This window comes from Sparus aurata, chromosome 5, assembly GCF_900880675.1.
Source record: "Sparus aurata chromosome 5, fSpaAur1.1, whole genome shotgun sequence".
Lineage (NCBI taxonomy): Eukaryota > Metazoa > Chordata > Actinopteri > Spariformes > Sparidae > Sparus > Sparus aurata.
The window spans coordinates 19,889,704-19,904,764 of NC_044191.1; the positions used below are offsets into that span (position 1 = coordinate 19,889,704).

The window sequence follows — 15,061 nt, forward strand, 5'->3', positions numbered from 1 at the left end:
GCTTTTATTGATCCCTGAGGATGAAACCGTACGCTCGCTTCTCTCAGGGGTTAGGCACAAAGCAACAACCGTGAAGTTGGAGGATTCTGTGTCTCGCTCTGGGACATTTCACAAGGATCGATCCTTGCTATCTCAGCTAGTTTGCTCTGTGACGGACAGCTTCCCTTTTTTCGCTGTGTAACCTCCCTCCCTTTCTACTAATTTCTTTTTCAACAAGCTTAAACAAATGTGCTGCAGCAAATTAAGACTGTTTGACCCTGGAGATGGTGGTCCAATCAGCTGACTGATCATTTTAAACCTGATCTCATCAGAAATGGAGGTTATTTAAGTGAAGGCAACAGCTCCCATGACTCTACTTCATCAAAGTAGGTCTTTGTCTGTAAGATGTGTACTGGTGATGGAGGACTCCTTGTGCTTTTGGGGATATGCTCAATAAATAAATCATGAAAATTAACAAAGGCTAGTATGTTCACTGTCAGAGTGCTAAAGGCCAATCTGCTGAAAGGTCTCTCCTGCCACTTAACATAGAGATCAAGGGGAAAAATATGCCTCAGGAGGATGAACTTGCAGACTGACACTGTGCAGCAGTTTTGTTTTGTTTTTCATAAGGAAGGACAACAATCTCCTTTGCACATAACAGAGCCACTCTGACGAGAGGAATGTGTTTGGCTTCAAACACCTACACAGACATAGAAGACAGAACATATCGAGAACCTACACATGTCCGGTCTCGTGAGCCACGACAAAGGCCGAGGAGAAGCCGTCTTCATGGTTGAGAGTGCAGCTCCGGACTGGGTGGCACATCCCTGTGACTGGAGCGTAACCTGAAGAACAACATGGAAGAAGGATGAAGCTTGTTGTCAAAAACTGAGTCACGTGAGTGTGTTTCCTTGTGCATTCATGTCCTGGTAATGATCTTTTTATTACATCTCTAAAGACTAACCACCACACTGAGGTTTATATGACTGTACCTACACAGTACTTATCCTCAGAGTCTCTAAAGAGTTTTGGTGTCATTTACAGGCTTACTGCTTCTGATCTCTACTATCTGTCTATGTAGACACTGAAAATGACAGCGGCCTGTATTTTCAAAAAACTATGTCCTTGTAACTTTGGATAATCAACAGGCTTTGCGGTTCTTTAGAGAAAATATTACTACCAAAGACATAGTCCCATATATCTAGGGATAATTCAGAGAAACTGGGACATTGTGTCACAAAAAGATGTTGCTGCTAAATCTAAATTGTCAATTTCCAATGCACGAGCCCCACAAAAGAAAGCCCCACTTCTCTACATTGGAGTGACGGGGGGAAGTTTCACAGGTGGATATCTCAAAATTTAAACACATAAAACCGACAGTACCTATGTTTTGGGGTGGAGAGCTAACTTGTACTTTAAGTAGGACAGATATGTGCATATTCCTTCCTGTTCGTATTGTGTGCGTTTTCAGTGTGTTACATGAATACGAGGAGTGCAACAATGCATGTGATGATGAGCTCTGCAAACACGGCAGAAAACAGATCCTACAAACGAAGGACAGGGGAGCGGCACAGTGGGAGAGTCAGCAGGGAGGGAAGCTCTTCTATGTTTGTCACCTTCATGATTATTAATAAATAAAAAATATGAAATAAATTCATATTTTTACCCGCCCACTATCTTCTTGCTATAACTTATTTGCATGATGTTGCATGAGCCATGCCGACGCATTGTTGACATTAATAACTGAGTGCACGAATACAGCAGATGGTAGCACTAATGAACCCTAACTGTGCCAAAATTAGAGCAAACATGTGCTTCCTCATTTAGTCCCTGCTCAGTGCTGTTGTCCCGCCACTTCACTGACAGTAACACACCTGTAGCTGCAACATAACGATTAACCCTCTTTGGCACCAAATCCCAAACGCTGATAGATTCAACAAGAACGCACTGCCAGGCTAAGACACAGACGAGTGAGTCTGGATTTTGATGCAGCACTGGGATTATACACAGTAGCAGTAACTATGGCTCATCCAGACTTTGAAATAAATCATTTAGCGTGTAGACATTCAACCTGCAAATTAAAGTGGACTTTTCAGCATTTCTCATTCTGAGCAGGTTTTTGCGAGAGCCAGCTATTGTCATGGTAAAATAAAGATGCAAGTATGAAACCTGAGTTAATTGTAAAGAAGATCTCTGCAAAAATACACACGCTGATTTTTTTTTTTTAAATTGAAGCTAAATTTAACAGTGTCTGTGCTTTAAGAGACTGAGAGAGTTCATGCTAAGTTTCTTGCAGTCTAAATGAAAAATCCATCCACCTCATTACCAATTAATGACTTAATTAAGCCTCAGACAATATATCTTTTGCACAAAAGAGCTGTCTTTTATTAGGTATTAATCATTAATATAACTCCATCTCCACCAAAAATTCAAAAACCGCAGCTGAAATTTAGGCCAAAGTATAGAGACCAAAGAAAATGACATTGAAGTTAAACTAAAAAACATGCAATACTGATTGAAGACTGAAAGAGAAAAACAATCTTATGGATTGACTCTGCTGTGTGGCATTCAGGATTAAACACTTGCTCAAACACTCTTAGTGATGCCTCAAACAAACATAATTGACTCCTCATGCGTTATGCCTCCCCATGGGTGTAATTTACCTTGGGAATTGGGAGGGGGTGAAGTTCTCTAAATCTAGTTTTTGTTTTAGAGTTTGGGTGACCCTCTAAACAGTGCCCGCTTTCGGTCCAGCTGTCCTAATCTAGATGAGAAAACTCTCATGAGAGTTTATAAATATCCAGATTAGTTCATCTGATTGCACATTTTATCATCACTATACACTCACACCAAAAACTGCAGCAGACAGCAACAAAAAAAGCAGTTTTAAGGCCAATTTGGCATTAGTTTTGCTGTGCCATATTATGTAACCAAAGTTGCAATCTTAATATCTGTTTAAAACTTAATTCACGTTAAATATCAGCCCTGTACAAGCAGACAGTAGGACATACAGTACAAAAGGACAAGAAAGAACAACAGGCAGTCCACAAGACGGCTATGCATTAGGACCACTCTCCAACAAAATCTAAAAAAGACAGGAGCTATTATCATTACTGTGCGTTGTTCAGAAGTAATGGTTGAATAACAATACAATTATTATGAAAAATATACATATCCTGTTACTTAGGCAGGTGTATTTTGAGGTCACAAAATGGCTTTCTTTTTGCGAGGTGCCTGAGTATTTCCTCAGAAAATCATGTGTTACGAGTTAATTTTTAGTGATTTTGTTGTTCAATTTGAACTTAGATCATGTACAACTATATGATATGGACCCATTGTGTTTTGCAGCTAATAGTGGCAGCTACAGGTAATCTGTGGGCTTATATTTACATTAAAAACTTTAGGTGAGAAAACCAAATAAATAATTCAGTGGATCTAAACTCCTTTAGATAAATGATAGGGGCAGTTAGAGAGCTTCTGACATTTTGAAGGAAAAAAAACAACTTGTAACCTTTTAAAAGAGCCCCAAGACTGGGACGGGTCTTTAAGGATCATTTTATAGGAAAAGTTCAGAGTTATGAACTGAAAAATGAACTCTTCAAATATTGAGACAGGGTCTAAGAAAACATGTTTTTCTTCTTATCAGTTTCAAATGACAGATTGGTTTAAATGTTATGATACCAATGAGCCTCAGCTGGCTTTGCTATGCTGAAAAAGCCAGTCTGGCCTGAACATAATATATAAATCTCTGTTGTGAACAAAACACAGCTCTATAGCTGCTACATCTGACCAAAAATATACCCAAAATCCAAGGATGTATTCCTTAAATAAACAAATTAATTGACGTCTAACAAGTAGAGGCTCTGCTTGCTGTCAGCAGTGTGGCCTACATACCAAAATATTATGCTAGGTAATTGGACATTTCTTACCAAAATGCCCCTTGACAGTCATGAAACAGGCGGATAATTTCTGACGCAGCAGCTATCTTTTGCACCGATGACTCAGCCAGCAGTGTTTCATGCTTATCTTAGCTCTGGATGTCCAAATGCTTGCCATCTACAAACATTAATGCAGAAAAATGAATGGACTTCTGGAACCTTTTTGCATCCAAAATGTCTGCTTCGCACTTCATAGTGTATATAGAATTGTGCATGCAAAAGTGCTCTAAAAAGGAAACTCATTTTCTTAATACTTTGAGAGCATTATCCCGTTTGACAGTGACACCTGCTTTATTTTCAAGCACATTTTCATAGCTCAAATAGACATTTCCTACCTTGTGTAATGAAATACTTCACTTCAAAGCCAATAACGCTTTGCTGAAAACTCTCAACTCTTTTTGTTCACATAAAATGCGAGAATATTGCACCGAAAATATATGATCTGGCCGTTAGGACTAAATCCGATATTTAATTGACTTGTAATCGGTGCTGTCTGAATGAAATGTGTCACACAAACATTTTTGGTGACATGGATGAGTCAATGCGTTGTTTTGATGTCAGTACAGTGGACGTGTTTTATCTCTGATACAGTGCCACTTTGATTATGCTTGCTCTGCATGGCACTGTGGATTGTCTGTCAAGCTTAAAAACAAACTGTAGGTTATGCAAAATAATGTTATCTGGTACTTGTTGAATGTATAACGTTGTAAATGGCCATGCTCCCAATTATACATGTTCCAATATTAAAATGGTTCACACTCAGCACAATCAAATACCAAGGGCCAGCGTTTGTTCATGTAAAGTACCCAGAGTTAAAAATGCAGCCTCAAGTACCTTTTTCAACACTGGTATCTTGTTATGGAACAGTTTGCCACCTGTCACCAAACTATTAAATTGTTGACGGTCTTTTAGAAATCAGGTTAGGGCCTTTTATGGAACAAGGTGACGAATGTATGATAAGTCATGTGTATGCCCTATTTATGTTTTTACTTGATATGTATTTTATTTTTCATAACTTTCAGTAATTAGTTTTTTCTTTGGATTGTGGCTGATAGTATGTCACAGTGCTTTCCACAAGCGCCGGCTGCCGGCCATATAGCCGACTACACAGTTAACTCCAGCCGGCTACTTTAATGACTATTATTTTTCGATTTTAATAAAGTTAAATGTTTTTCTAACAGACTGACAATAATGTCAAACTGAACCGCACTCATTAAAATTGTGATTCGCTGTGCTTGTACTGATAATAATCACAAATTACTCCGATCATCGCCGACTTCATTGATCACAAGGGAGAGAAACTCATCCGCGGCCCTGACACGCGGTGTGTGTGCGCGCGCACTCAGCGGAGTCAGTGTGTCGGCCGTCGGAGGCGAGAAGCAGGGCTCACCATAATACGCTTATTTTGTCACCGGTAATCCACTCTTCTCTTCCAGCGTCCATTTAGCAATACCTGCGACACGTGCTGGCATCAAAAAACACTGTCGGTTGTACAAATGAAACCAAACGGACTCTAAGAGTGTATTTTCATTAGTTGCTAAGGGAGAAACGTTCACTGAGTGTTTAATTGTGTAGCCACCACTGCAGACTGTGCAGACCCCCCCCCCCCCCCCCCCGGCTGGCTACTTATGTATTATGGCTGGCTAGTCTGTGTCTTAGTGGAAAGCCCTGATGTCAGTGTGTTTCTGTGTCTTTGTTGTCTTATGTGTTGACACCAAGGACCATGCTGGAAATGAGTGTTATAACTTCAACATGTTTTTTTTCATGTTTATTTTTTCTGTCTTCAAATCCAAAAATCAAGCAATTAATCAATCAATCGCTTTAACAAAGCTTCAATATCTTAAATAACAAAACCCAGATGAGCATTTTCTGCAGAATAAAAAACTGTGTCTTAAGCCTTGAATCATGATTTCAAGCTTGAAGCCACATCATATTTTTTAACAAGAGGTTTGGGACGTTCTTTAGCTGTTTGTGCTGTTTGTGATATTTTTGATGAGGCATAGGGACAATTTCCAGCTGCGTTTGTGTTGACAGAACCAGGTACTTTAAACCAAAACTTGATCTTCTTCTAAACCTAACCAAGTGGTTTTAGTACCTAAACCAAACCAGACCATAAGCACAGCATTGCCATAACATAAATTTGAGGTAGTAAAATTGAATGGTAATTTTGTTGATTTCTGACCTTCTGGGATATTGTTAACATATATCTATAATTTAAACGTTTTTGAGAGGACTGTCTCTATAGTGTCTTAAAAAAGGTGTGAAGGGTGTTTGTATGTTTATAATGTCTTGAGGCAGATTTACTGAAGGCTTAGGAAAGGCAGAATCACAACCTTGACAGAGGATCCAGCGTAATGTGGAGGGAATAGGTTTTGTTTGTTTTGATGGTGTTTGATGGGTTAGATTTGCTATCTAGGGAAGGCGCTCCGGCTTCATCTTCATCAGCAACTGTTTCTTTCAACCTCTTATTGTCTGTTCACTGTCCGTGGGGTGAAATCTGGTCAATTTTTTTGTTTATTTTAGCCTGTGAAAATGACTCAGTTTGGAAACATGTCACACACAGAGACAGGCATAATGACAGCGTGCTTATAGCATGGCTCTGTGCTTAATACAATCTAAGATTGGCTCAAGAGAAGACTGCAGAGAACTGATTGTCAGATATTTTCCCCAGACGGCATTGACATAATTCTGCCTTTGATGATTGGAGTCCTACAGGAAGCCATGAAGCCAATCATGCATTAATATCCTAGATAGCATCATAGAAAACTCAGCGCTGCTTGGTGTGGGTATTTGATTGTTTGGTTTATCTATCTTAACAGTTTTCATTTTGAAATCTCATTTTAGAAATGTGTTAATCTGCAGTAAAAGATGCCTGAAAGAGGGCAATAAACAAAGAATAAATTTAAAAAATATATAAATAAATATATATATATGAATATATACAAATATTACTAAAATAAATTCCCCCTAGTTTTGTAAAGTAACTGTTGGTTGTTGGCTGCTCAACAGCCAATCACAAAGAATAACAATAACCTTTACCAATATTGTGTTTTTTAGAATTTTTTTGGTTATATAAGACAACATATTTGTTGCATTTTAATATGGCATACCCTGGGTCTCCATTTAAAAAAAAAAGTATTAAACATTGCTTTTGACAATTTATTCGCCTCCATGTCTCTGTTTATATCCTAGGTATGTCAGCATCCTTGCTAATGTTTTTACGTTTATTTCATATTCCCTCTGTTAGTCTAGCCCATTGTACCATAAATGACTGCAGGCAATAAGACATTGGTTGAATGGTAAAATGTTTCGATGCAGCCTTGAACTTGGTTCAATTACAGAGTATCCCTACAGAGAATGGAGCATTAAAATACAGTGTCCCCTGGCGTTTATAAAGTTCAGGAGTCACCAGCTGATCTTCTCACTACTGCTTCAATTCTCCTGTGCACAGTGTGAAACAGATGCATCGCCTGCTGCAGATCAAAAATGAACAGACACTGACCTTACTCTATTTGTGTCAGGCCTGGCAGGGGGAGGAAGTAACTAACACATCCCTTCTGTATTTCTATTAACGTAATCCTTTTCTTTCGAGGCAAGAGCAGAGTGAAGATGAAACACAAAAAAGGTTTTCTCTGTATGGTACAGCACCACATTAAACCACTTACAGTACGCAGGCATGCACTGATTATTAATTAAGCATGAAGTGTCAGCTTGTGTCCCTGAAATCTTTCAATTTATTGCTTGTGAGATCAAACAAACTGGGAAACAGGGAGGAACTGTTTTATCACAGTATTTCATTATTAATCGCTATTGACTGAAGTTGAGAAAAGCAGACGTGATGCATAAAATAACCAGATTTGAATGTCCGCTCTGTTTCTTCGTGAATCATACAGCCGCCCCAAACAGAGCCACTTCAATAAGGTACTTAATTCCAATGACGCAGAAACCCCATGCAGTGACGTTGAAAAGGACAGCGGCCTTGGTATGAATGTTTTACAGACTTACTCCATTTACAAACCCTAAGAAAGAGCTACTCCATGTCCGCATTCAAATAGTCAGAAAGAAGAAGATCCTATGTCTTTTTATAAACACTTTCCTTCACATCGATGGAAAAGCTTTTGAGTCTAAGGAGAGATGTGAAGGACGGATGGTGATAAGTAACTGCAAATGCAGAGAATCAGTAGCATAACATCATGGTGATAGGCCCCAGTGCATATTTTTTTTTTTGCCCCTCACCCCCACACTTAACAAGAGCGCACGCTTGTGCGCACTGCACGCACGCACACATGGACACACGCTTGGACACACGCACAGCCACTCGAGAGAACTGCTATTGCAGGGGTGGACTGGCCATCGGGAGTAACAGGATTTTTCCCGGTGGGCCGATCAATAATGGGCCGATGGACGGCCGTTTTTTTATTTTATTTGTATCTATTTATTTTTTCTGCTGCGCCTTCCCTTGGTAACTACTGTATATTACCAAATAATAGCCGGGTTTCAATTAACCGCAGGTTCCACGGTATAATCAATTTTTTTTCAAAAGTCAAGGAAGAAGACGTGACCACTGACACTGCACGTTTTTCTTCTTCACCTTTTTCATGTTTTGTGCTTTCTCCCAGTCAATATCACATTGATGATCACTATGGCTCCAATGCAGCAAAAAAATTAAAAGTACGACTTGAAATTCAAACTTTCTGTCGTAAAATATGCAGAGGAAAACTCTCTCAACACAGTGAGAGATTGGTGACCAGCAATCTGCTGCGAGTGCTGGTTGGCTGAATCGTTTCATCCTGGAATTAAACGCCTGTCCCAAATTGCTGCCTGGCCCCAAATAAACGCCTGGTCTGTTAAGTGATTGAAACAAATAAATGTCCCGGCTATTATTTGGTATTGTACGGTATGATAACTCTCCTGGCCCGGGGAGAGAGACATGCATTGGCTCAGCCCACAGTGCTCAGCTGCAGACACAGCAGAGAGGTGACGAGACACGACTCATCATGATTGACAGGCATCAAGGTGATTGGACAAATTATAATTTCCTCCTCCTATACCAGCCAATCAGCATTACCTTACCGACCTGCCCCAAGCTATTTCATTTACAAAAACAGGGGCCTGTGGCAATTCTGGACAGCTTTTTTTTTCTTTTTTCTTTTCTTCATTCATGGGCCCCTGACGGCGTCTGGGCCCCGGTGCAGCTGCACCAGTTGCACCGCCGATACTTAAGCCACTGCAGAGAATCTGACTTTATTTGTATTGAAGGATGGTGTATCTCTTTTCTTTTTTGTAAGGAGGATCCAGTGGGAGTGAAAATGTAAATGTAATCACAAGGATATGCTATGTATTGTTAAAATCAAGGTCTGCTATACTTGAGTCACACTGGAGGCTAATGAAGCTTCAAAAATACAATCAAGTATAAGATTCAACAACCAAGTCCAGTTTAGCCGTTCCGGGATGAAGTCGAATACAGTATCTCAGATTTCAGGAGTGAGCGTTCCAGTGAACACCAGGGTTTATGGTCTTTTTAGCCTCAGCTGCATCACAGCACGGTGTGTACTTTTATCTATTTTACACATGAACAAGCTTAATGCATGAAACCACGTGTATTGCACAGACTGTCTTTAGCCACAAAAAAAAACAGCAGAACACTTTCATCTGTTGTTTTCTCTATATTTCACATTCCCACTTTGTGAATGAGAGTGTCATGGACCAAGCCTCAGTTCGACTGTATGTATTTATTTAGTGCCAATTAGCAGATTACAGCATGCCAACACGTAACTAAGACGTATCATTGCAAATATACTTCCTAAATGTCAGCATACAGCATCATGATTTCAGCAATTCTTCCACAAAAGAGTTATAGAGAGAACATTATTGTTAAAACTAAACTGACACCTAGTCTTTCTCCGTCCTTCAAAGGGCCAAATTCTGTCGTTTTTGTTTCTCGAGTTTAACTGACGGACGCAAGATGTCTTTGTAAAGTCCATTCTCTGTGTTTGTGTACTGGAGGCCTCATGTTTCCACATCGCATTTGAATACTTTAAATATTGAACCAAGACTGGCTTAGAAACTACTTGTGATGTCACAAATCAGGCTCACAGGCCCACGCCTCTTAAAATCAGATTATCAATGAGCACCAAGAAAATTTTATACTTTCAACAATGAATGTGACAACAGCCTTCTAGTGTCTAACTCTACACAGTGAAGCTCAAACATTCAGCGGTAAGAACAAGAAGATAAACAAATGTTTGACTTTAATGTTTCTATATTATATATGTTGTGTTAAAACCTCAGTGTATCGCGTCATTGATAATATGATAATAATAACACATCTACTCCACCGTGAGTAAGGTTATTTTTCCTATATACTTTCAGTCCTCTTAGCTTTTATGGAAGTTAAAATGTTCAGTGCTTCAGTCCAGAGTGTGAAAAAGATTTGTCTGCCAGTCAGCCTCCTCAAATGTCGAACGCACACACTCACTAACATCAGAACCACCACCCACCCTACACAATGATAACCAACAAACAGGAGACTCTATTATCATCAGATGGCGCAGTTAAGCTGCTGCGAAACCAGCTGCTTCTGTTGTGTCAAAACATATACGATTCCAGTCTGTTTAACTTCAAATTCATAGACAAAGTCTGCAGCGATTTACCTCCTCCTTTGTTTACCTTAGATACAACTCTGTCTTCCAGTTGTGGTATTCCGCATTTTAAGGAGTTTCTTTGTTTTGTTTTCCTGTAAATGGCTCAAAATGTGTTATCAATCTGAACACAGAGCACTGTGTTTGGCCTGAAAAACATTTATTTTATTGATATACTTGTTGGCACAGCTTTTAGCAGGCTAAACAAAGCAGTAGCAATTAAATAAACTCAGCTAAAATGTGGCTGTTGTTAAAGCAGCCCGGAAAACCCAGTAACTTATAATGCCACTGCATCAGCGAGGTCTACAAAAGCATTGGGCCTTGTCAGGTACTGTAGAACGTGTCTGGTACACGCCTGTATACTCTGGATAAATCCCCTCCCATTGGTCTCCACAAAAAAGACGTAATTAACGGGTTAGCCAAAGTGCACAGTTGTCTCTTCCAAGTGAAAATTACATGCAGCTGCCGCTCAAAGGGGCAAATAAAAAAGACATAAAAAAAGCTGAATGGCCTTTTTGAACGGACCGTTCGTCACTCCCATTGTTTCAGTTTGGCTGCTGTAGACAAAGTAAGGGGTGGGGCGAGCAGTCAATTTTAGGCAGACAGTGCAGATTGCCTTCAGCATCGAGCCTTTCCAATCACAAGAAAAGAAATTAAGAGTAGGTGCCAAATATGATACACAAAGGGCATCGGGGTGGTACCTGTACGCGATCGAACTGGTTATGCTGTTTGAGCTCGATATTGGTGATAAAGAGGCTTGTTCAGGACTCTTTTTCATGGCTTCCTTTTTTTGCGTGATTTACCTCGAACGACTGGGGCACAAGGAACTGTTACAGCTTCAATCAGAGAAAATCTATACAGTTTACGAATGAGAGCTGTGTCTTACTTTGAAGGTTTCTGGAAAACAGCTTTTCAAATGTGCAATAATAGTTCAATTTTCAAAATAAAGACATGACGTGCAATACCCCCTTAAAATGAATCGAGGGCAGTCTGAGCTTCCCACGACCGTTAATGTGGAGAATAAAAAGATGAGTCCTGATTAACAAGTTGCAAATTTTTTTCTTTTACCGCCGTGTATCATGTTGAATAATCTCCTGCAACTGTATTCAGATCACACGCCAGGGTCAGGTCAAAATGCTGAAGGCAAGAGCACAGCTTTATTGGAACCACTGCGTCCTCCGGGGGCCTTACCCTGCATCCCTGTAGGGCCGAAGCCTTGGCGAGTGAGGAATATCGCGTGGTCGTGGTGTTCGGCGTGATCAGGGTCGCCTTTCTGTTGCACAAACGCCCAGCGGCACACATTCTCCAGGCTCCGTGATGGGTTACCTCTTTCAATGAGGTTGATGGACTGACAAGCAAGAGAGACAGAGAGAGGGAGAGAGATATGCGTACAAATTAACCTTGACTGTTTGAAGGAATTCTTCAGTATACGTAAGTGTTCTGTCAGCAGCCCAAAATTGCATAGATAGTTTTCCTGAGTGGATTAGGTTGTGCTCATTGTAGACACAGAACAAACACAGGTGCTAAAAGTTGGGTGTCGAACCGAATCTCCTCTCTACCATCGATACAAAAACTAAGGTGAGCGAAATGAGATCAACCCATCTGGATACTTTGCCCTTGGATCACTTCTATTGTTAACATTAAAACAGCCTCTGCTTCTGGACCTAAACCACACTCCATTATAAAAGCAGGTTTTCTATAGCGCGGCCTTTTTTTTCCAAAGTAAAAACTGTAGTTACAACATCACATAACATCACAGATTACGTTGCGTACTTTCTGCATGCAAATGTGCATTTTTTTTCACAGTATGTTCTGCAGGGAGCGGGAGTAGCTGGCCCCTGCAATCTGCACACATTCACTTCCCCATTTAGCATCACTGCTCCATTATTAATGGCTGCGGATGTGTCCATGAGCGTGAAAAAAAAACACTTTTCTGAAAGGTCTATGGAAGAGCTAATGAATACAGCCAGGAGGAGGAGCATCTTATCATCAAGCTCTTGTTCTTCGACCTGGTTGCCGTACTAAAGGTAATTATAAGGAGTCTAAATCAGCATCTAAATGATAGAGATTGGAGTTTGTGCAATTGCAGGCTTTGAAGAAACAAGGCGATTTTGGTTTGATATGCGTCTGTGTGTGTGCATAGCTGGCAGTTTGCAACATATAACACTGTAGGCAATATGATTGCAATCTATCTAGAATATCACATTCCTTTCTTTGTTAAATATGGGGTTATAATAATATGATATCAAACTGAATTTTCTCAGAAAACTAAAGGTCAGGCAAGCATACATCACCAGTATACCATTACAGATGTCTTGACTTTATTTCTGCATTCAAACAGAATGTTTTCGGGGAAAGGGAGAGTAGCTGACCCCTGTAATCTGCATACATTCGCTTCCCTCTTTAGAATTACTGCTCCATTATTGATGGCTGTGGATATGTCACTAGCACGCTCCGCGAGTACGAAATACAAACCCTTGCGAAGCTTTTACACACCTACAGTATTTGAAATAAAAGCAGAAAGAGCATCAACGCTATAAAAGTATGAAAGGTTTAGACTCAGCGCTGTGTGTTTGTTACTGGTTTTATATTGATATTGCAGATGAAGGCACGCGGACTGGTTTTAATTGCATAATACTTGAAAAAAATGAGTTTAAGCACTGAAGGCAGGGTCGGACTGGGATAACAATTCAGGCCAGGAGTCTGAGGTCAGTCCCAAGATCTTTTTTTCTCTTTTCTGTTTATGCCAGCAACATATCATTTACGTCATTTAAAAAATCTAATCAACTTCCATAGCTAGAAAAAACGATTCATGATTGTCTTTATATCATTTTTGATTTGCAGCTTTCATTTCCTCAGAGCTCTGACTAGACTTATTTCAATCATCATGAAGCTCTGGATTAACTGGAAGAAATCCACCTGACAGTTAAGATACAGGTCTTAATGGTGCATTCATGGGCTGTCGGAATAATCAGAAAAACAGTTTTCCCACTGGTAAAAATTCACATGAATGCCATGCTGGAACAACTTGAAAGACAAGAAAGTTTTACCAAGGTCATGTATTTTATAGTCATCGTTATCATGTGGACTATGAATGATACCATTATCTGACGACCATGGACTACTAATCCCTGACCATAACACTGTGATTTAAAAGGATCCCCACCAGAGGGCACAATTAAGAGACATGTTGCTGCTCAGTGCACTAACATTACTAGTGCATTGCCTGTAGGAAGCATGTATTCCTATAGAAAAGTGGGAGGTTAAGTAGCTTTTTCATGGATGGCCAAATGAGGCTGTGTTTGAAGGTGGGACGTCAGGGATATAATTAGCTGTTTTTGACTATTTTTGATTATACCATTATATTTCACCTTAAGAACTATTACCTTGCCTTGTTTGGTGTCATTATTTTCAGCACAACCTCACATGTGTGACTGTACAGTTATTTTTTCATTTTGACATATTATATTAACACTATGGACCTAAAATCACAAAATAACATAAAATCAGAGTAGGAAAAAGTTAGATTTCTTACTGTGAAAACCACAAATATGTTTAATGAACCAATTGCATTAGTTATAATGCAAATATAAATTGTTGTTTATTAAATTTGTGCATAAGTTTTTGAAATTTACAAAGTTATATGTAACTATTTACATTTAAATGGAGGCAATGCCTCAGGCTCCTCAGCTCAATGAAGAGCTGCACTGCCTGCTCCACATTCAGCCGTCTCCTCATTGTTTTGACTTACAACACAAAAAAACGACTACACTAAACACACTACACTAAACACTATTTATACCATGGTCTGGGGGAATACTCGATTCTGATTGGCTGCAGGGTGTCCATTAACCCCGGATATATGGACACCTACTAAGTAGTTCCAGTCAAATTGACTGTTCACCGCTGTAAATTAATGTGCTAGCTGGCGTATCAAATCTTAATATTTTATTTCCAGCACTGAGTGCAGTCTGACTGTCAGTCCTTCAGTGTCTTATCCTCTGAACACCACAGGGTGGCGACTGTAACACACAAGCTGCAGAAAGTACACTTCCCCTCACATCCCGTTCGCTGTTCAGCTCTCTACTTCAGGCTGCGGCCACAGTAACGTTACACACGGCCGGTCATTTGTTCGTGAAAATCTTGCTATTGATTTGGGGACAATGACATGACTGGTTAGTTAGCTAATCGTGTTAGCTAGCATACTGTCAAATTATATTTACTGTTTGTCAACCGTATGCAATGTTATTGACTTTGAATCTTGCTAGCATAGCGTTAGCTTTCTGGCTCATCACTGAGCGGACTAGAATATCTCCCGTTGCCAAGTCGTATCTATGGTCCGTCCTATTTACTGAAGGAGTGAACAACGCTTCCTTTGCATAAGAATCTTACGGGAGAGTAATGATTGTTCTAGGTATTAGTCAAACCCTCAGGCGTTACCAGGGAAACTAAGTTATGGCTTGTGAAAAACTTTATATTTTGATTGTAAAACGCATGAAAATG

The 15,061-nt window shown here is 39.8% G+C and overlaps 1 protein-coding gene across 4 annotated transcripts in view; it reads right to left on the reverse strand.

Moving 5' to 3' along the window:
• adamts3 (ADAM metallopeptidase with thrombospondin type 1 motif, 3) overlaps positions 1 to 15,061 on the reverse strand; it is a 139,836-nt gene that overhangs the window by 47,385 nt on the left and 77,390 nt on the right. For all 4 annotated transcript variants that reach the window (XM_030418205.1, XM_030418206.1, XM_030418204.1 and 1 more), the window contains 2 exons: positions 11,750 to 11,906; positions 719 to 824 (listed from right to left, as the gene is read on the reverse strand). In XM_030418205.1, coding sequence (XP_030274065.1) covers positions 719 to 824; positions 11,750 to 11,906 — 263 coding nt within the window. The remainder of the gene's footprint in view (positions 1 to 718; positions 825 to 11,749; positions 11,907 to 15,061) is intronic.